The sequence below is a fragment of the Electrona antarctica genome, assembly GCF_951216825.1.
Source record: "Electrona antarctica genome assembly, chromosome: 5".
Lineage (NCBI taxonomy): Eukaryota > Metazoa > Chordata > Actinopteri > Myctophiformes > Myctophidae > Electrona > Electrona antarctica.
Window position 1 is genome coordinate 50,483,150 of NC_136810.1, and position 24,002 is coordinate 50,507,151.

The following is a 24,002-nucleotide window of genomic DNA, read 5'->3' on the forward strand; positions in this document are numbered from 1 at the left end:
TTGGATTTTTTCCAGGCGGCCGTTATCGCTTTGTTCGTGCCACGTCTGTTTGTGCCGTGCCCATTCGCGCTGTGTCTGTTCAGGCAACTTCTCGTCTTTGCATTGACTTTGTATGTAATTGCGCTGCTCTAAGTATTGGGCGGATGTGGCTCAGGAGGTAGAGCAATGATCCCTGGGTCGGCGGTTCGAATCCCGGCTCCTCCTGTCCACATGTCGAAGTGTCCTTGGGCAAGACACTGAACCCTACATTGCCTCCAATGAGTCGGTTGGTATGAGCTTGCCACCATTGGTGTGTGAATGTGGGAAGTGAGGACGCTGGCGTCGACTGTTCGCCGCTTCAACTCCCAATGTATGAATGAATGAACCATTGTAAAGCGCTTTGAGCACTTGGGAAAGCGCTATAAAAATGCAATTCATTATTATTATCCAGGTCTGAACGCAGATACACAGTCAAATCCATTTTTGTCAAACACACAGACGTGCACAGTCAAATTATGGCAGCCATTTTGAAAAATGGCTGCCATGGTCACCGTACAAATCTAAATAGTACCACTGTATTCCTCATCCTTGAAAATGTAGGATTAGTCACCAGATCCAGATCCTAGGTGGTCTAGAAGCTGAATTTGTAAAATAACCAGCATGTGGTGGCCATTTTGGAAATTGGCTGCCATGGTCACCACGGGACAAATCTGCGATGGCCCTATAGCCAAAAATGTCCTTATGGCATGCTCTAACTGTGTGCCGAATTGCATACATTTTATCGTAAAGTGCACGATTTTTGCATAGCGCCTCCACTATAAAAGCGAGAAGTCCGCACACATCTTTCCCAGTGGAGTAGGCTATAGGTCAAGAAACACCTTTTCATTTGAGGTCTATTCTTGGTACTGGAGCTTAGGCATGATTATTAACCTTCCGCACAACTGGACCAGATTGTTGCTGCCTTCTTTGCCCTTGAATTTTCTCTTGAATGTGCCTCAGGCACAGTAGCTTGAAAATTGTTCTAGTGTATTATCGAATGTACTATTGAGAGCAGACGGCCAAAACAGATCACTTTTTTTTTGTATATAAAATAAAAATAAAAAATTGCTCAAGCCACCACGTTTTATAAACTTGTTTGTTATGTGCTGGTTATTTTTTCTTATCACAGAATGGTGTTTGTAACAATTATGTCATGTGACGTGACGTCATTATCATTGATTGTGTCACCTGGTGAAGGCGACGCGTTGTGTTTGATACTAATGCCAGTGTTTTTATAATAAATGAAGCACTGGAGCATAGCTGTGTGCGGATTTCTCTCTTTTACAGTATATTTACCTATGCTCACCAGCGAGGAACTGGATGTGCGCAACCCACCTGTTTTTAAACTTCTTTCATTGTTTACTCAGGCTTTTGTGGAGTATCCTGTATCAAGTGACTCTTATATACATTTTTTTCTTTTTGTATAAGATATTTTTGGGGCTTTTTCTGCCTTTATTGATAGATAAAGTGGACTGACAGGAAATGGGGAGTGGTACGCAGCAAAGGTCGTCGGAATTGGGCATCGAACCTGCAACACGCTGTCAGGCAGCATTAGCTATACCAGGGGTAGGCAACCTTTATTATCAGAAGAGCCATTTTTGGCCCAAAAACGTATTGCAATTCTATCTGGAGCCGCAAAATATGTTTGCTTTAATAAAGCAAACTTTAAGTATTTGTGATTTTTACATTTTTACATTTTATTGTTTGCTAATTTCTCAAAGCATATCAAGTATACTGTACCAGTAAGCCAGCAGCATTGGTGGTGAAAACAAACAAAGATGTCTTATCATGAATACATTCTTCTATTCTTCTATTTTCCTTCATTAAATTTGATTCTTATTTTTATCTGGTGTATAGGCAGCATTGTTTTGCAATATCAAAATGAAAGAATAACTTCATGTCTACTACAAATTCAAAAATAAATTATGATTTCATACTTCTTTGCCGTAGCAACTGGGAGCCACGGGAGAGGGCCTATAAGAGCCACATGTGGCTCTAGAGCCGCAGGTTGCCTACCCCTGAGCTATACAAACCCATTGTATCTTCAAACTACATTTTAACCCATTTAGGCCTGACCTCGACCTGAATAGCAGACCTACAAGCTCGTAGCGCGCCACTCGGTGGCGCGCTATGAGCTTGTAGATCTGCAATTTTTTAATAGCTAAATGATAACATAATGTTTAAAACACCAAAAGGGGTTCCCGCCCAAAATGGATTAACCATGGTAGATTCATCGAAAACACCCGTCTTGGTTCTGGAGAGTCATACTGACCTCCTAATATAATACGTGATGTTTTTTCGATTACTTTTTTCATTTATTTTATGTTATTTTTTTCATTTTCCCCAAAAAAATATTATAAAGAAAGTAAGCTAAAATTGAAAAAACACGGCCCCCTCGCTTATTATGAGGGTAGTATAAGTGACCATAACCAAGGACGGGTGTTTTAGATGAATCTCTCATGGTTAAAATGAGAGTTTGAAGTTTCAATGGGTTTGTATATACTGTAGGAAGGGGGCGTATCTGATACAATTTATATCAAATATCTAAATACCGAATCAAGCAACTTAAAAACTGTCTGGGGTGTTCACACGTAAACAATGAAATGGCACAATCTTTTAACCCATTTTGGGCGGGAACCCCTTTTGATGTTTTAATCATTATTATGTTATAATTTAGCTATTTTTTAAAAATCGTGAAAATATTTATTTCAGAAAACTGGAGGATTTAGAAGATTTTTTTTTTAATTTCGAGGTCAGGCCTAACTGGGTTAATATCATTTAAATGTCAAACTGGCCATTGCTTAGGGATGTTTGCAACCCTTTTCCTCAATAAACAAACATTTTTGTTTAAACACAATTATGCACAAACAACAAAGGTGAGCCTCTGGCCTGTCAACATGGCCATTAGGATAAACACATAAAGCCATCATACACACTGGATTGGATGATAATATTGCCTCAACAAAATGCTGAAGGTTCAAAATTATTTCAAAAGATTTTTAAAAAGTTTAAACAAGAAACATAAATTATATTGTATTAACATACCCTGCCATACAGATTGTGTAAGTTATATTAACATAGCCTACTCTACCATACATATTGTATAAGTTATATTGTATTAACATATTCGATTTTAACAGTGATACGATATGTATCACCACACCGTTGGCTATACGATAACTCGTATAGGTTGGTTCACTCATGGCGATACGATACGATTCAATGATTTAAAATCGATACAGTAACTATTTAGCAAAGCAATTCAATCTGTGTGAAACATTGTGGATAGTGCAGGTTTTTTATAACCTGACTCCGCCAGATGGGGCAGCAGATAGTACATTGGGTTCCCACTCGGGGGAACCCAGTGTACTCTCTGCTGCCCCATCTGGCGGAGTCAGGTTAGGTTTTTTAAGGGAGACATTTATTATTATGGATATAAGTAAACAGTGATTCTCTGGCAAATACATGGACATTATATTTGAACATTATTGACATGAACACAGAGAATACACATATTTATCGATAGATCAAGTATATGGAATGGAAAAGCAAATATTTCTTTTGAGGGGCCAAGCCCGAAGGACCTATGGTCCCTTATTGTATTTGTCTTTTTTTCTCTTCTTCTTCTACACTGGATTTTATTTTGTACAGAATAACTTTCAGAATAACTTTCAACCTGGCATCCCTATTTTGGACATTTTGGGCGGGAACCCCTTTTGGTGTTAGCATTATGTTATGCTTTAGCTATTGAAAAATAGCAGATCTACAAGCTTGTAGGTCTGCTATTTTTGAAAAATCGAAGAACGACTGACATAGAAACATAGCTTTTTCAGAAAACTGTCAGGATGTAGAAGACATTTTTAGAATCTGATCTCAGGTCAAAATGGGTTAAGTGCTGTTGAAGAATGACTGTGACTGGTGGTTGAGTTCTTCCCATACGGCCAGAATAGTCCATTGACTAATTGAAGTAGCTATGCTACTGCCACACGCCCTGTATTAAAAGTCTAAGCCTCATTAAAACATAACTTTTTTTAAATTTGATTGAAGTTAGTTTCTTTCTTCACAGAATACGAAGCTATGGCTTTTCGTTGCAGAATGGTTGCCGTTTACAATGTGTAACCTGGATCTGGTAAAGGTTGACACAACCCTGAACTTTTTGTCTTTTGCACGCACACTTTTTCTTTTGTGAAAAAGAAATCCACCTCAGAGTTGTAGGGAAATTTCAAAGGGCTGCTACAATATGCAAAAGGGAGAAGGTGAGCTTTCTTGCATTTCTGAAGGAAGAATCCAGAAAGATTAAACTTAGACTGTTTCTTTGTTACCAAAGTCATTCAATACACCCAATACACACGCACGCACGCACACACGCACGCACACACGCACGCACGCACGCACGCACGCAACATCTCCTTATATGTGCTGCTTCGTTTGTGGTATTGGAGAAGTATTTTCTTTTTCTCGGTTTTACATCAATTCAGAAACACACAAGCCAAGTTCAAATCTAGGAAGCCAGTGCAACTTAGAGGTATACGTGGTTGATGGGGAATACAATTAGAGCAGTTAAAATAATATATGATCAGGATGGTTATGAAGACTGTCCAGATAACTGCAGAATACCAAATAAACGCCAACGGCCTGCTGTTGGCGTTTATTCCAGATACATGTATGTGGTGCATGAAAACTTAACGCTGCTTCTCCTACAGATAGTAGACCTTTCCCACATGACCGGTCAGAAAGGTTAATGATATCGCAGAAGATCAGAAATGTATATGTTGGCCCCTGCCTAAACCCTTCAATGCTTTATAAACCAATAGTAGCATTTTGAAATCAATTCTTGAATGTCTTTGACATACAGGGAGCCTGTGTAAAGACGTATAGTTGAATATTTTTCACTCGTAATCCCTGTGTCATTAAGTTCAGCCTTGTTTTGTTTATCCCATTTGATGTTCTTTCATCAGTCCCCCCCCCCCCCCCCCCCCCCCACACACACACACACCTATGCCCCCCCCACCCCCCCCCTCTTTTCCTCAGGTCTTCATTAAAACTTGATGGGGATGAGTGAAGCCAATAATGTTAAAGCCCTGTGAACAGCAGCCCTGCCTGAAATCAATAGGTTTCCTGCTGCAGAAAAGAAAGGGAGGGGGGGAAAGAAAGTCAGACTTATTAAATATTTAACAGTAAAATCTCTGGGGACACTATAAGGAGAGTTCTGGTGATGCACTGTCTGACACAATTAGCATCTCTCCTTCACCTGCCGGGCTCCAACCATGCCTCTAACTGTTGGACATCGAGCACTATCGCTGGTTTTATGAGACACGTCGACAAGCCTCCTTGAGGTTGGTCACGCTCTTTAGTAGCGGCTAGCTTTTGCTGTCTCTTTCTGCAGTGGCAATATGTCTGCCGCGATGGACTCAAGTCCGGGGAGAGCTATTTTAGGCGTTCCCTAGTGGGACTAAAGTGGTATCAGGGGTTTCAACTCAACTATCTTTCTTTCTCACAAGCCAGGGCAGTCTAGAGATCGTCTCTGTGGTGCTGTTTAATAAGTCTTTTGACTGCTTTCTGCGATGTTTCTATCCCTCCGCTGAGTTAAATCCTTAGACCAGCATGTTCAGCCTGTTACGAACAATAGCATTTTACATGCCTGTAGCCTCTCACTGCCTTGGCTATTTAATTGGTTTTGCCATGGTGTTCTTAACACTTAAACTGAGGCCGTGTGGCCACAAGTGGGAAATAGCTTGCGCGGGGCCGGAATTGGGGAGATTACTACTCAAGTACTTCCATTTTCCCCGTTCGCAGACCTTCATTGCTGCTCCATTGTAAGAAAAGGCTAATGTTAGGCCACTTGGCCTGGACCTTTTTCCCTCTCCCCCTGATTTGTTCATGGTTTTTAATACATTTTCTTTCTATATAAAAGAGCTGAAAACCCATAGCCTAAAAATCTTAAAAAAATGTTTGTTTGGGGATCCCCGTTTGTCCATTTGATCTGACCATCATATGGCCCATTAGTGCTCCTTACTGAGCTCTCCTCCACAGGAAGTCCTCACACATTGGTCTCTCTGCCATTGTTGTGCTATTTTGGCTCTCTGTCCTCCTCCCTATGGTCTTGCAACCAGGGAGTGGGTTCTCCTGGGGTTTTATTATGCTGTTGTTGTTGTGGACATAAATGAGTACCACAGACGAAAAACAGTCTAAGTCCAAATTTCAGACTGACCCCTCCACGAAAAGGCCTCGTTGTCCTGACCCCTTATCTATCATTTATACATTATGGATCAATAGTGTGGACTTAGACTGTTATTCGTCTGTGGCATTCAGTGGTGTATTTTTGTATTTGTATACATTTGTATACATTTTTAATGCATTTAACAATGTTATATGTATTTGTACTGACATGCATTTTTATGTTGTTCTTATATATATATTCGTCTCCATATTTTGGTACAAATTTGCCAGCAACCAATCAACTAATCTGGGTGTTGGCCAGAGTGAGGACACTCCCTAATTATTGGACTTTTGTCCCAACCTCTATAAATGTGAGCATCTCTTACCTCCCCTGTTATACCCTGAAGAAGACGACCTGTTTTATTTGGTAAAATAAAAAGTGTTTTGGCATCGGGACGCACGCACGCACGCACGACGCACGCACGCACACACGCACACACCCACATACGCACATACGCACACACACACACACACACAACTACAAATTGCTAATCAGCTAAGTTCATAGTTTAACCATTTCATTCAAATTAAATCTTGTTCATTGGGTGCGCTCAACCAAATAATTTGTCAGAATTACAAAAGCATGTTCACGGCTCCCAAAATTCCCATTTCAGTTTGTACACGTTCTCTGTGGACTGTTTTTTTGCCCCTCTGTGGTGGAATCATGATCCTGACAGTGGCGACCTCCACTCGAACTTTGTCTCTGAGATTTCGCCATTACTGGCGACAGATACATACACACTCTTCCTTGGACAAAAAAGTGTGCTATCTCTCTCCAAGTCTCCATGAATGAATCGCCATCTGGTTGTGTTTGTAGTCCCTCGGTGAGTCTGTAGTATCTTTCTGAATGAACTCCAAAACTCTTTAAAACTGAGCTCCCTGCCATCCTTCGGTCAGTTCAAAGGAATGCTCCAGAACATTTTTCACCATGATTGCTCCTGCTTCAACTGATCTATTTTACTGATGGTTGTTCTGTATAAAGTTCCTTTGTAGTTTATCCTGATTTATAATGTTGTTTGATGTATTTTTTTTTTCTTATTTTTTTTGTTTTTTTTTACTGTATTTTGTGTACCGGCTACATTGAAAATGAGGGCTTGCCCTCAACTGTATTCAGAGTATAAATAAAGGTGATGATGATGATGATGAATCTGAGCTCCTAAGAAGGAGCTGTCCATGGTACTGTCCATGGTACTGGACATTGCCAGCAGATGGCATGAATCAAGCAATATCAATCACAAACACCTTGATTCGCTGCCCAATCACACACATTGTTGGAAACCGCGAGGTTCCCAGTTCAACCCCGGGCTCCCCCAGAGTTAGTGTCGAAGTGCCTTGAGCAAGACTCTGAACCCCTGATTGCTCCCGATGTGCAGGTTGGTGCCTTGCATGGTTTCCTCTGCCATCGGTGTATGAATGTGTGTAATGCACAATCTTTGTAAAGCGCTTTGGATAAAAGCGCTATATAAATACAATGTTGGCATGTTTGGCTAGTTAGAACAGTGGTTCTCAAACATCTTCATGTCAAAGGACCACCCCATTTGAAAAGAGTTTGGGACCACCAGAACGGAAGACTTGTCAAAACTCTTTTGAAAATAGCAGATCTACAATTGCAACAGGTTGTTGTGAACATGTATTCGCTTTCTCCGCCAGCACGCCATTTTGTTCTTATTATTACCTGAATGGCCAAACTTGGTTTTGGCAAGAAGTACAGTAATGCTGCAGCCTATTCAGTGCACTCTTTCTGCTCAGTCAGATTGATATGAGCACACACGTACTCTCAAACGGTTCAGGGCCATTTATATTGAAGTGCAAATCATTTTGTCTGTGTTTTTGTTCTCGAATGTGTGTGTGTGTGTGTGTGTGTGTGTGCGTGTGTGCGTGCGTCCGTGCGTGCGTGTGCGCGTGTGTGTACGCATTCCAGTGCTGAGCCCGTATCCCGCTGCCGCCGCCTCGGCCAGAAGGTGTCACTCCATCTACAAAGGTTTTGCACAGTGTCTGATGGCGCTGGGGGACAGCCTGGCGGACAGCACACACAGGGACGAAGACACGCACGAGATCCACTCCATCTGCAGGTCAGTGGGTGTTAACACAATCTATGCCGACCTCGAGGAATCTCCTGTCTAGGTATTAAAACCCTCCTGTGCTGAACACGAGAAATGTTAAAAGTAGTATTAAATCCAGATTTAATACTATTCTTTTTACCGTATTTTAGCTATCTGTCGCTAGGCAACGCTTGCTTCCATGCTGCGACGTTATCGAAATCCAAAAACTATTTTAGTGGCTTTAGAGGCTCAGATTGAGGTGATATAAGGTGAGGGACGTTGTTAGGAGCTCAATAAAAAAAATGTCGCGACCTCCCGGTTAGCATATTAGCGTTTCTATCACTAGAGTAAGACGCTGACTTGAAAATGGGCGATTACTACTTCCCGTTCATGGGGGAAAATCACAGGTCTTCTTCGCAGCCTTTTTCGTGCATTCTGTTATCTAGACTCCAGGCACTGGTGGCAGCATGTAATCGGTTAATACTGGATAGTCAGGGGATATTACAAAAATCTACAAAAAAATTATTCTGCTTTAAGTAGCATGTGACGTGTCAAACTATTCGGAATCCATTGCAAGCATTTGTTTTGCACGAAAAACACTCTTTGGGCTTTGTACTTTAATTACAGTCCAATACTTTTACTTCTACATCTCAGATCCAAATATTGTACTTTTACTCCACTACATTTATTTGAAAACTTTAGTCACTAGTTACTTTGGAGATCTTGATTATTTAATTCAATTCAATTCAATTAGCAGACACAGGTCCATAGAGATACATACACAGGGTTAACATACAAGAGATACAACAGGCAATAAAAGCATAAAAGAATGTAAAGCAAATACATAACTTAACCCACAGGCAGAACATACAGGCATTTAAGCCATTGTACCCTTAATCTTGATGTATAACGTGAACAGCTCACTGAGGGGCTTGAAAGCGCTACAATGATACTGTTTGTCGACACATCCGGCCTTTCCATAAACTTAAACATTAGATTTCTTAGGAGTGCTTTAAAAGTCCTCACTCCAGCAGTGACAAACATCTGGCTAGCACTGCCCCCTCTGGGTTGTTTAAGGAGTATTCTCATGGCGTCATTATATGCAACTTGCAACCTGTGCATGCTAGATTTGTGAGTGGTGCAACCACTCCAAGGAACAGCAATGTCCGTGTTAACCTATGTGACGTTAACCTATGTGACTATGAGTAGCAGTAGGGGCAAAAGTGGCGCTGTTGTGCCAGAAACAGAGAGAGAGAGATAGTGCTGCACTGTTGCCTGCTAATGAGAGACAGACAGAGAGAGAGAGAGGGTTAGGGGGAGAGGGGAGTTGCACCACTCAGTTCACACGGGTGTGATTTTTTATAACATGACCACAGGTGTGCAGTATAAAGCGTTGTGTTGTGCAATATGCCTTGAACAAGGACACTTTCACTTTAGTGGAACAATGACTGAATTATTACAAAACATGCATTTACCACTTCAGCCCTATATACATTTTGGCCATTTGAAAATAGCCAATCTACAAAGATTTGTATACATTTGAAAACTTTACTCAAGTACATTTTGAATACCAGACTTTTACTCGTAACAGAGTGGCTAATCTCCCCCCCCCCCCCCCCTCGAGCAATCAATGTCATATGTACACTTGACAACACACTACCATAATTTCCCAACTTTAATTTAAGACGCTAACTGAGAATAGATGTACACCTATTTGACGACAGCAACACAATTGCCTTCATTGACGCATTAACAGGCGTCACCGACCATCAGCTGGTCACAGTCACAGACGCACACACATCCCCTCTGCAGTGCTCTACTGAAAGTGACTGCATGGAGTGCTCAGTCTCATTTCTCCCCAAAAGCCCTTGAATATATGATGGAATATGAGTAACACCGGGGCTCCACCGGGCGCTTCAGCGTCACGTCTCCGTCACCGTCAGGGAATGTTCCCTTTTTAATCAATGAAGGGTGGCTCCACTGCCCGCGTTGCGTGACTGCATTAAAATTGCCCCGGTTCGTTTTTTGACGCACGCGACGGAGACGCAACTCGTCCGGTGGAGCCCCGGCGTAAGGATTACTGTGAATATGGTAACCTCACATTTCATATCGCACACACCATAATACACTAGCTTTTCTTTTTTAACGTCAGGCAGAGAATAACTACTGTAGGTACAGGAGGCAAAGGTCCGAAACAGGCAAAGCATGCTAAACTGTAATAACCCATTTTGGGGCGGGAACCCCGTTTGGTGTTTTAAACATTATGTTATAATTTAGCTATTGAAAAATAGCAGATCTACAAGCTCATAGCGCGCCACCGAGTGGCGCACTACGAGCTTGTAGGTCTGCTATTTTTGAAAAATCGTGAAAATATTTATTTCAGAAAACTGGAGGATTTAGAAGATTTTTTTTTTATTTTGAGGTCAGGCCTAAATAGAATAAACTAGTCAGCAGGCAGAGAACAATGGCTGGATGGAGACAATGAGTATAGCCTTGGCTATACTCAGGGTGGAACCAGACACAGGGGTTGGGGTGACACAGTATGACACAGTATGAGTCACCAGAACCAAGGAAGGACATGTGTGTTTCCGATGAATCTATCATGGTTAAAATGGAGTTTGAAGTTACAGTGGGTTTGTATTAAGATGGGGGGCGCGTCCCGGGCGTGTTTGATACAAATAATTATATCAAATATCTAAATACTAAATCAAGCAACTTAAAAACTGGCAGTGGTGTTCACGAAAGCCTGAGTAGACGTTATGATGACCCCAACATATGGTAATACATCAAATACATAAAATGTGTCATCAAGAATCTTACGTAAGCTAAGAACCTAACATCCATCTAATAGTGGAATATCTATATAATGAAACTATGCTATGTTTCAAAGGGAAATATCCCATTAACACAATCAGTGCCGGAAGTCCTTCAAAATAGGAGCTCTGGGGTGCCGGAACAACATGGCCGCTTTTACTCGGAAACCCATGACCCGGAAACAATCAACTAAAAAAAGTTTACTTTACATAGCTAGCTTACATTGCGATCGTTTTAGTTTATACGATATATGATCCAAAAAGCGTTCATATTTTGCGGGAGAGATGGATGAGGAGCAGAAATGAAGCGCCAGTATATCGATCCGTTCAACACCAAGGAGAGCGCCCTGGATTAGGAGAGACGAGTCATTCTTTCCGCCGCACTAACGGCTAAGTCAATGGTAAGCTAACAATTGCCTAGAGTGTAGCATACGGTAGCCGAAAGGCGAACTGACAAATAAAAAAAAGGAAAAAAATCACGCTCACCCAATGTCGACATAGGTTCTGCACAATGACAGTTTTTTTGTTTTGTTTTTTTCGTCAACAGTGCAGATCCAGGCTGTACATTGGTAGAGCATCACGGCGGAGCAGAGTCTCCGCTCTCTCTCTGTTTGTTCACATTTACAACATTTCTCATGTTTACAATGAGAAATGATGTTTACATAACATTGTCACAGATCAAAGCTCTGTGATTGGTCACAGGACCGGCATGCATTTTTAAAGCGAGCGAGCGGTATGCAGGACCACTTTACATAATTTACTGAATGATCAAAGCACGCACGCACAGACACAACATGCAGGTACTGTCTGCTGTCTCCCCACTTAAAGGACCACTTCACCACTTTTCAACTTCTCTTCCTATAATTGGTCCTAACTAATGTTCATGATAAAATACCAAAAAAAATTCCTACTCAGTCTGTGTCTCATAGGAAGGCTGTGGGCAGTTCAGAAACCCGTCCACCAGTGACATCATCAATGGTGAATCCAAGCTAATAGAAACGGCAGGCTTTCTTTTCCTGAAAAGTTGCAATGCAAAAGTTGAAGCCATCGTTCTCACGATAATACAAATCTAAATATATTTTAAAACAAATCTTCCTAATGATGATGTCACTGGTGGACGGGTGTCCGAACTGCCCAAAGCCCTCCTATGAGACACAGACTGAGTAGGAAAAAATGGTCATGTTTTATCATGAACATTAGTGAGGACCTATTATATGAAGAGATGTTGAAAAGTGGTCCTTTAAGTTTGTCTCTGCTGAACTCCAGAAAGGACTGATACGAAATCTTTCTTTCTTTCTTTCTTTCTTTCTTTCTTTCTTTCTTTCTTTCCTCCTCCACCCCCTACACTTCCTCAGCCACAAGCCTCTATTTCTCTACATCCTTTGTCCATCTGTCATCTGCCCCTCTCTCCTTGTCATCTCTGCAGCACTCATCTATTAATACCCTCCTCGTTCAACCATCTTCTTGTAACGTCACATCCTCTCTGACTGAGGGACAGACAGTGGCATTAATGCATTATGCATAAAAGGAGAGACTTTTCCCCCTTACATTTGCTAAATCATTGTCAGTCGCAGCATTTACCAGATCAAATGGAGCTAATCAGAAGCAACAGACGCGTGTATGCAACACGAAACCTGGTCTTGTGCTTATTACCCTGCACTCATTAAGGACCTGTAAGTTGATATACTTTGTTGTGCACAGTGTCACATACCGAAAATAGCATGTACTGTACAAGCTCACATCGTTACAGCGAGATATTATAAATCCATCTGTACACTGAGACTCACCTAGCCTGGCTAATAAGCCAGACTCAAATCACACTGTGTGTGGTATTTGAGTCTGGAGATGCTGTGTATGGATCTTGTTTCCCGGGGGGCGGGTTCAAACATTTTCTCTTTGACGCAATTGGTCAGAGCTACTGTCAGTCAAAGGTCTCAAGCATTGAACGTCACTGTACCAAAGCCCGCCCATATTGCATACCGTGTCCCGATTGGCCACACCAGTTCTCTGGTGTAGGAAATGGGCGTACAATAGAGCCTCTCCAGACCGTAATCCGCTTATTAGCCAGGCTGAGACTCACCACCCTGGTGTCTGTCATCTAGATGTGTTGGATAGGAAGTGTTACCCATTGGACATTCTTTTGTCCACGTTGAGTTTTTATGATTGCTTAAGCAGTATTTTGAAAAGGGGACTAATTTTGTCCACACAAAACACTGCACACAATTCAGTGTGTAGTCATTTGTGGCAACACAAAACACAGAATGGATTACTTTGTCATATATATATAATATATATATAATTATAATTTTATTTTCAAATGTGCACTGCGCGGCCTAGGGGGGCCCTGCATTTCTGTCTAGCCCAGGGGCCCCTACTACTGTAAATCCAGCACTGGTGCTAACACCTTACTAATGACTTTAGTGTCCTGTCGTATTTTACCACAGGTATGGTATTTTGAAAGACAGTGCCTTTGAATGGCACAGAAGTGACCTCATGTTATTATTTCTGTTGTCTGTCTAATGTTGCAAAGTGTGTTTGGTGTTTTGCCAAGTGTAAGAGGATGAGAATGTGCTGATATCCGTGCAGATCGGAGGTTTTTCTCCTCGGGTCTATTGTATAGTGTGTTATTTGTAGAAAAAGTAGAAACCTTTCCATTGAAACAAACTGCCTGTTCACCGTGCACTACGCTTGCAAGGCATTTTGGGTAGCAGGCCCAAACATCTGGCCTGGAACGACAGGCAGAGTGTGAAGTGTCCCACTGTACCTTTCTCAAAGTGGGGCCTGTAATGGAAATATTAGAATGCCAAATAGATCGACACATATATATACATTATTGTGTATTGATCTTCCTTCAATTAAGTCTCTTTGCTCACCAATGTGCTCAGTCTAATTCATGCAGCTGTCAATCTGACAGCTGTCATCTCCAAGCCAGTATACCACTGTACCTAATAGGGTGTTGTTCCCAGTTTTGGACAACAATCAGAATAGCAACGATGGCTTCCTGTCAGAACAGAAAGGAAACTACCAACTACAGCTGTCAATAATGACAGCTGGAGTTCCCATGCTCACTTACTAATAGTGTGCTCTCATCTTAGAGCGCTCGGTTTCCTGCTTTCCTGCTTGCTTAACTCCGACCATAAACGGAGATGTTGTATCACCACCTGTTATTATCTGTCTTTTTCCCTGTTGTATATTGAGACGGGCCTGATAATAAAAAAAAGGGTGTATGTCATTGATGAGGGAACTGGGGGAGGATGGACGCAGTCATGTTGCCATTTGACTGTACTGAGACCGACTGACAACTTGAAATAAAGAATGATGCCACGATGATGATGCTGTGTCCTGCTTCCGACTTTTTCCGCTGATCACGAATAGTGAGACCAAAGACTCCCTTAACAGGCCTGCTAGAATGGACCCCACTCAATTCCTCCTTTTTGCCCTTGCTGCATATTTGCACATACGTAAATGTTGTCCCGTGCATTCACTCAGCCTAGTAAGTAAGTCAAGTTTATTTATAGAGCACCTTTCACAGACAATTGCAGTCACAAAGTGCTTTAACAACAATAACATTAAAACAAGTCAATAGTCAATAAAACAAGTCAAGAACTAAATCACTAATAAAGTAAGACAAAATAGTATAGTACTACTAGGAGCAGTGAGCAGCCATTCCACAGCACTCGGGGAGCAATTAGGGGCTCAGACCGTTGACACACATGGACACATTGCTGGCTGGGTCCTGCATTGAACCTGGGATATCCAGGGGCTCTGCCTCCCCATGCGGGCTCACTATAACCAGCTATGGTCGCCCTTCGGGCCACACCAGGCCCCGACATTACCAGAGTTAGATAATTACCGCGTAAGCAAATGCCTAGAATGAAATATCGACCACAGGCACTGTGCCTTCACATCCACAGGCCAGACCAGAGGGCCAGGATGAAGCAATATAATTGTCATGGATGTAGACAGAGTGGTTGAACCGAAAATGCAGAGTCACAGGCAACAGAGCAGTTTTTAAAGTATTTAATAAGAAATAGGTAAATCTTACACTGGAGATGCAGGTCAGGAATCAGGCAATGGCAAAATGACAACGTAGTCAAAACTGGAGCTAAACAGGAACCCAGGAATATGCAACCATGACATCAAACTATGAACTGACAATGAGAGTTTGTGAAGAGTCCAGTTTTATAGGAGCAGGTTGATTGGCAAAGTGTTCACAGGGACTGCAGTGTGGTGGAAATGAATGTGGGAGTGGCCATGGTGGAGTCACAGACTGAGGGAGAGAGAGACTGTGACAATAATTAAGGGGCTGTCCACTATGTCTCAGTCCAGCTGCCTTAGCATGGATCTAGTTAGCAGACCAGTGACCCCACACTACGTGCAGCCATGGGCAATAGCCATTTTAGCTCCAAGGCCCCATCCGCCGGCATTAAGTCCAGGGTTACGCCGGGGCTCCACCGGACACGTTGCGTCTCCGTCGCGTGCGTCAAAAAACGAACCGGGGCAATTTTAATGCAGTCAAGCAACGCGGGCAGTGGAGCCACCCTTCATTGATTAAAAAGGGAACATTCCCTGACGGTGACGGAGACGCGACGCTGATGCGCCCGGTGGAGCCCCGGTGTTAGGGACCTGCTGAGTTAGGGTCATAATCTGACCTTGGCGTTCCCTCTAGCTGAGATAGCCTCAACCTGTGAGGGCTCAATTCTAGCATCTCCGTGGGAGGCAAACCAGCCACAACCACCACAGTTGACCTTCGGGCCAGCAGAATACAGCTGCAATCACAGCCATATCTTCAAAATGGCCTTGGATCGCCTCGGGATCCCCTAGAATAACGTTACTAATGTTATCGAGGAAGAGGGAGTCCGGAGCTCTCTGGTGGAGCTGTTGCCCCCGCAACCTGACTACGGATAAACGGTTGAGGCTCGGTGAATCACAGCCAAAGCCTGTGACAGGCCTCCAAGTCGAGACATAACTATGGGCGCAAGTAATGGACCCCTTTGGGACCAGAGAGGACCAGCATATTGCAATAATCCATGGACAACAGCATCAGAGCGAGACACACTCACATGTTGAACAGTAGTAGTGAGTACCATGTATAGAACTGAAACAGTAACCCAACCGTATTCACGGTGGTAGGCAGTAGAGCGAAGCACGCTCTCACTTAAATGCCTGTATATAACTGAAACAGTAACCCTGCCGTAACCACGGTGCTAGGAAGTAGAGCGAAACACACTCTTACTTAAATGCCTCTATATAGATGCGTATGCTGTTGTCCTGACCCCAGGAAGGGAACCAGACAGCTGCTGCCCCAGAGGCAGCTGATGGGGATTCAGTCCAAATAGAAATAAGCAGTATTATGCTTATTGATCACCAGTACACACATTATGTCAATGACACTATGTCGGCGTAGCGAAGAGCGAATACAGCTCAAGCCAGTGTCACGTACACAATATGATAGCAGTAGAGCGGAACACGGTCCCAGTGCTAGTGACAATGATCATCAGTACACAGTTAAAGCTAGTGTCAAATACACAATAGGATACACACTCTCAGCGCTAGTGATAATGCAGCCATAGTAAAGATCACTCAAGCTATAATATCAAGCACTTATGTACTGTGAATGTATTTTCATTGCCTTGGACCGTGGGAAGCCAAGCACCAACAGGTACTATACTATCTGAACAGCAGCAGAGCGGATCACGCTCAAGCTATGACATTTATGTAAACAGATATTAGCGAACAATTCGCAGCTTGTCCCCGGTGAGACTCGGTAAAACCACAATCTGTCTTCAGTGATCGAGCTTGAAGTTGTTCTGTCTACGCAGAAGCAAAGCGGGAATGAGCGCCAGTGACCGAGTGCACACTAGCACCCTCAGAGGGGAGGGGCTGCACACTACATCATGATGCAGAAGCCGAAGTTTATGAGAAGTTTATGAGAAGTTTCTGTCTGATCCATAGGAGGCCATTGCTTGTTTCACCAGTTTCAATTGAAACAGGCCTCCACCCTCAGGGGGCCTCCGAGCGCTGGCTGACTGTCGGGTGTCCCCCGCCACCCTTGGCCTCTCTCTCTCTCTCTCGCTCACTCGCTGCCTTACTCTCTCCCACCATGTTAAGTTACACTTATTTCCTGTTAATAACCATGGGTAAAATGTGCGGCATTGGGAGGTAAAGGGGAGACACTTATCGTGAAGGGACGACAGGATGAGGAGAGGTGGTGTTGTCGCTGCGTAATTGTCGAGAGTAATGGTTGCGCGCGATATTGAACAGTCAAACGATTGTATCAATACACCTGTATCAACAGAATAATTATGTCATAGGTATATATGGAGGCCTCATATTTGGTCTTGAAACGAGCCTCCAGAAGGCCTTCCCTGGTCTGATCACTCTTATGCCCAAGAAGGACATCTCCCAATTGCGAATTGTGAGGCGCTATATCACTTAACCCATTTTGGGGGCGGGAACCCCTTTTGGTGTTAGCATCATGTTATGCTTTAGCTATTGAAAAATAGCAGATCTACAAGCTCATAGCGCGCCACCGAGTGGCGCGCTACGAGCTTGTAGGTCTGCTTTTTTTGAAAAATTGAAGAACGACTGACATAGAAACATAGCTTTTTCAGAAAACTGTCATACTGTCAACATAACCAGTAATCAGTAAGTACCTTGAGTACCAGGCATGTACATAGCAGTATATACCGTAACCCGTGACGTTATAGGCACACTGACACAGTGACAGCATCGTCACGTCCCTAATATAACAGGCAAAATAAACTAGCGCAAGTCAGTATAGGCCTACTGAGCAGCGCTTACAACTATATGCATTCTGTACACCTGCAGTTATAAGTAAACAGGCGCCAGCTTACCGGCAAATAAAATGTTTGCTCAAAGCGAACGCATTCTTCACACGTTAAAGTTTGGAGGAGAACGCTCACCAAACGTCGCTGAACGAAATCCTCCCCCTGGACGCCATTGTTGCAATCAAGCGCCACATTCGTGGTATAGATGGCAAAAAAACACTCCCCTTGCAGAGAGCGTTGAGAGGACTCAGGAGCGATCAGTTCAACATGATCAATCCTCATTCAGTCAACAAGCGTCGCGGTGGTTGCTCTATACCGAGGCGAAAAACACCTGTGAGCCACAGCGACGTCAGTACCCGTCATAAAATATTGTTGTCACTCATTTAGAATTATGCGATCGCTCAACATGATTAATCTCCCTTAATCAGTCAAATTAAACAATTGTCGCTGCGGACGGTCGCTCTATCGAGGCGAAGCACGCCTTCCACAAGCTACCCGCACATGATTAACACCATTGATTAATCATATCGAATCCTCTATAGGCCAAACAAATGTCGCCGCGGCTTGCTCTCTCTCTCTCTCTCTCTCTCTCTCGAGGCGAAGCACGCCTTCTGTGTGAGACCCACCGACGGCACGTCGGCACCCCGTCGTGAAACATGCATTATGCAATCAAATCAATACCGGGAGGATGGACGGGCGCTGCCGCGTCACCGACAAGGTAACAATCAAACAAAGTTGGGTTTCAGCGAGTACACTGTCTGTCACCAACCCCATGTATAATGCCACATAGCAAAGCGAGCATAACGCTAGGCTGTGGCGGGGCGCCCCGCCGCGGGGCAACCAAAGTTAAACACAACTTAAAGGACCACTTCACCACTTTTCAACCTATCTTCATATACTAGGTCCTCACTAATAATCATGAAAAAATGGCGCAATTCTTTTTCTACTCGGTCTGTGTCTCATAGGAGGGCTGGGGGCAGTTCAGAAACCGTCTTCCAGTGACATCATCGATGGGGAATACAAGCTAATAGAAACGGCAGGCTTTCTAGTCCTGAAAAGTTGCAATGCGAAAATGGAAGCCATCGTTCTCACGATAATGACATTTTTTGTAAAAAGATCTGCCTAATGATGATGTCACTGGAAGACGGTTTCTAAACTGCCCACAGCCCTCCTATGAGACACAGACTGAGTAGAAAGAAATCGTGCCATTTCATCATGATTATTAGTGATGACCTATTATATGAAGATAGGTTGAAAAGTGGTGAAGTGGTCCTTTAAGTCCAACATAACAGTTGGACCAGGGAAAACAACCCGGCGGGGACATTATCGTCGCTATGCAGCTTCTGGAGGACACAAGGCAGCTCCAACCCAACGGTTACGAGGCTTCTGGAGGACACAAGGCAGCTCCAACCCAACGGTTACGAGGCTTCTGGAGGACACAAGGCAGCTCCAACCCAACGGTTACGAGGCTTAGGCATAAAGCATAGTCTGGAGCTCCCTTATACAGCCTCGAAGGGCTAACAGGAGCTCGACAAATCTACCTGCGCTCGAGAGCGAAAAGATGAAAGAGGATGAACCCTGTGAACTGGGCACCTATATCGGTGGCTGAAAGAGGATGAACCCTGTGAACTGGGCACCTATATCGGTGGCTGAAAGAGGATGAACCCTGTGAACTGGGCACCATATATCGGTGGCTCACTTTAATAGTTAACGTTTCACACCCCCTAATATAATTTGCTACCACTATCACACCAAATTCTCACATGCCTTTTCCTCTGTTTTCCTCCATCCTACTCCTTCCCCCCTCCCTCCCTCTCTTTCTCTCCCTCCATCCCTCTCTCTCTCTCTCTCTCTCTCTCTCTCTCCCTCCCTCCAATCCACCCCTTGCCTCCCTCTTTCTCCCTCCCTCCCATCCACCCCTGGTGGAAAAAGTACTCACGATCTTTACTTGAGTTCAAAATGTACTTTTATTGCGAATAATCCATGGGAAAAAATGTAATGAGCATTTTTTTGCATTTTTAGCTAACGACCGCGTACCACGTAAAAACGGCCAAATGCCCCATTTCAAGTTTTCATTTTATAATCTTTTGAAAATAGCAGATCTACAAGCTCACAATGCGTTGCATCGCGACGCATTGTACAAATACAAATACCTCCAAATTGTACTAAGTGTATACAGCACTATAAGTAACGTAATGTACTTTGTTAGTTACTTTCCACCACTGACAGGAACACAGAGTCCTAGCAGGACAAGCTAATGAGAAGGTGGCATTGTGCTCCCTTCAAAAGTCGCATGTTGTCATCTTCGCACGTCATGCACACATGTTGCGCGCACACGTCACGCACACACGTCACGCACGCACACACGTACGCACGCACACACGTCACGCACGCACACACACGTACGCACGCACACACGTCACGTACACACATCACGCACACACGTCACGCACGCACGCACACACGTCACACACACACGTCACACACACACACACACACACACGCACACACAGATACACACACACGAACATTCATTCATATGCACTCACTATGGTACCGTGCATAATAAAAATGAGGTTAACATTTGCACATGCACCCAACACATGTACAGTACATGCACGCACACACAGAAAACAGTCACTCACCTACAGAACGCACGCACGCACGCACGCACGCACGCACGCACGCACGCACGCACGCACGGGCACTTTCCACTATAGTCTGAATAGAAGGCTGTGATTTGCATCTAGGCCAAGGCTGCAGCACTGTCAGAGCTCTCCCAGGACTGCAAGGCTGGTTATTGTGTGTGTCTCCTTCTTTCCGCAACAGGCATTGTGCACTGCAGCTGGAATCTGTCACTATGGCTCCACAATAGTATATGGTGAACATATATAGGGTTTTTCCTTTCTGTCTTGGAAAAGAACAAGGTGTGAGGGCTGTGATCCTCATCCCAGCCCCACAGTGAGATGAGACTCCTCTAACCCAGGGGTCTGCAACCTTTCTCACATGAAGTGCCATGTTTTCATTTGTGTGATAGTCAGTGTGCCATATATAATTATGACTGTCCATATAGGATACATATAACAAGCTTAGAAATATTTTCAGGATGTAATGATCATTAAACTCAGAGCAATAACCCACCAATCCCTCCCCAGTCATGAGTTAGGAGTTTGAATGAATGTACAATTATGTGCAGGATGTAAATTTGTAGATGCGAATGGACTTAATTTAACTGACTACACTTTTTTGGAATATTTCATTTTAAAAGAAAAACCTTCTCTCTCTCACACTTATGCCAGTGTGCCAGTGATCACCCTCCCCTGTGCCAATGTTGGCACCCGTGCCTAAGGTTGCCTACCCCTGCTCTAACACACACTCACATTTGCATTCTACTCTAACCTCTAGTATTGACATTTGCAATGATTATATTATATTATAATGCATAAAACACAATCAGTATTTGAAAATGGCTTGGTGACAATATGCACTGTTGTACTAATGTTCTGTTCTTTATTTAATTCCTGAAATGGCAACATATGGGGCAGGGGGTGGAGTCAGCTGTGATGCAGAGGACCATACCAACATACTTGATTGAGAAGGGGGGAATTGGGAATTGTTTAGGGATTCCAGTTGGCTCTAATTGCTGTCCACCCCTTTGTGTATTTATTGTTTTGGTCCACCACTATATAAGGCCCAATCCCAATCCACTCCCTTGCTGACTCAATGAGCCCTCACTGACTTAGCTGCGCGTTCATGTGAAGTCTGCGAGGGCTTGAGGGATGTCCCATTTGAAATCGGTAAGTCAGTGAGGGCTCAGCCCCGCCCCTTTATGCACCCTTTGCCAAAGTCAGCATCGATGCTGACTTTGGCAAAGAAATTACCCACAGTTCATAGCGTTACCAGGGGAAGGAGGGGTGATCCTCCGAACGTCAATCATTTAAGTATGCAAATTAGTTATATATCGCGGTTAGAATGTCAACAAACACAATAGTGCTTTCTCACTGTTCTCAAAGGGAGACGGAATGGAAGGATAGGCTATATATTTAATAACAAGAATAATAATAAGGGGAACATGATGAGACATGACTAATGAGCAAAGTAAAAGAATATGGGAATGCAATTTATAATGAATATTATTATATATGAATAATAATAAAATTATCAGCTTAAATACTAAAATAGACATGATAGACATAAATAGGCCAAGCATGTACAGTAGGCCTAGGCACTGGCTGTGAATAAGGTATATATAAAGTGATGCAAAGTGTCATGAATGGCGGACTCATATCTTCAAAGTGCTGTCCCATTCCTTTCACAACAATTTGGAGCCCTTGCAGCCTCTCACCCTCAAGCACTTACAGCTGACGTCACTAAAGTCAATGAGGGTTCAGGGCTCAGGGCTTGAGGGAGGCAATTGAGATTGGGCCTATAAGTCTCCCTCATGTGTCATTTGAACAGGTCTGTTGGTTGAGTTCATTTCCTGTTTCCTGTTCAACGTTATTTTCATTTAATTTATTTTCATTTAAGTTATGTTATGTTGACTTGAGGCCCTACCACTTCAGTTGTTGAAACTTTTGTTAATTATTTGTTACTTTTGACATTAAAACAAACTTTGAGTTTGAAAACCTGTGTCCTCTTTAAGCTTTGACTGCTCGGTCCCTCACACAAGGCAAGGCATATAAAGAAAGTGTCTACATTGAATGGTTGTAGACACGGGTCCACTTGGTTCTATTTGTACACTCTCAGAGTTAAATTAACATTGATTTTATACAATATAAAAAGGTAAATAGTATTATTTGTGGTTAACCCATTTAGACTGTAGGACGTGTGGAGCCGCCCTAGCTAGGTAGATTGTGAGGACGTGTCCTAGCGCATTTTCATTGATATCAAACGAGAGTATGGGGAGTATGGGAGTATGGGAGTATGGTCTCGCCATATAAAAGCTATATACCAGGGGTCCTCAACTAGAAATGCTGAATGTCCACTAATATTTTTTGAAAAAGACTAAGGTCCGGTCCCATGAGCGTGACGCGGGCCACGCAGCGGCCAGCGGAGAGCAGAGTATGGAAATAAAATGTTTCACAAATATTCCCCTCCAAAAATTCACAGCAAATGAGAGGTATTGTGTTGAGGCACAAAGAACAAAAAAAACGCGGTCCGCGGTCCGGTCGTGGACTGCGGTCCGCCTATTGAGGACCCCTGCTATATACCAAATTAAAGCAATAAGCCACGAGAGGTCTCAGGTTACCAGGTATTTTACAATGCCCTCTCAGCCATTGTAAAATACCCGGTAAGCTGGGGCCTCGAGTGGCTTATTGCTTTTCTAAAACGGTTACAAACATATAGCAATATTAACCTCATAAAACTATTAAATTCACAAAAGTAGCTACGCTTTGCGCCACCAGAGCGAGCCACACACGTCCTTGTTTTGCTCGGCAAGTAGACTATCATGACTATGTGACGGGAGAATAGCGCTTGATGTCTTTACGGGGCTGCCTGGAGCCACACATTCACAGTCATATGAGTGCGGGCGGTGCTTACACGCCCGCACGGCCAGCGTGTGTAAGGCAATCAAGTGCTCCCCTTCCCCAGTACGCTACAAGGCTGCAGGATGATACAAAGTGATTGAAGGTGTGGATTATCGGTGAAATTTACAACGGTCACGTGACGGTAACCAGCCAATCAGAATCAAGTTTTGGGACTAACCGTTTTAGAAGAACTATTTAAGAAGTACTTGGAGAAACCTGTCAGATTCATACACCGCATCAAGGCTTTTATTGGGTATAGGCCCTAAAATTATGATGCCCTTTTTGGGTAGTTCTTATTCCGGTTTGGGGTTTCCGGCCTACTGACCACAAACCAGTAACTACAACATGACGTAAGTTATCATCCGCTCCCGACCGGATCATAAACCCGAAAATGGTATATGCGTCCCAGGCTACTGCAGCCCTAGGCAATTGAGAGTGAGACAGTGAGACAGCCATTTTTGAGCTACAGTATGCTGTTTTGGGGGTCCAAAGGACAGATGGACAGATGGACGGATGACCACCAAAGCTAACCTTGGGAGCCCTGGCACTGGCAGGACCTAAAAATAGTCATTAATCACTGCAATAAGTGGT

The 24,002-nt window shown here is 43.5% G+C and overlaps 1 protein-coding gene across 1 annotated transcript in view; it reads left to right on the forward strand.

Annotated features, from left to right (window-relative positions):
- The window catches only part of nrn1la (neuritin 1-like a), a gene marked incomplete at its 3' end in the record, with an annotated part of 65,943 nt that overhangs the window by 34,371 nt on the left and 7,570 nt on the right, over positions 1-24,002 (forward strand). The window contains exon 2 of the mRNA XM_079502370.1: positions 8,159-8,309. Within this exon, the coding sequence (XP_079358496.1) occupies positions 8,159-8,309 (151 nt within the window). The remainder of the gene's footprint in view (positions 1-8,158; positions 8,310-24,002) is intronic.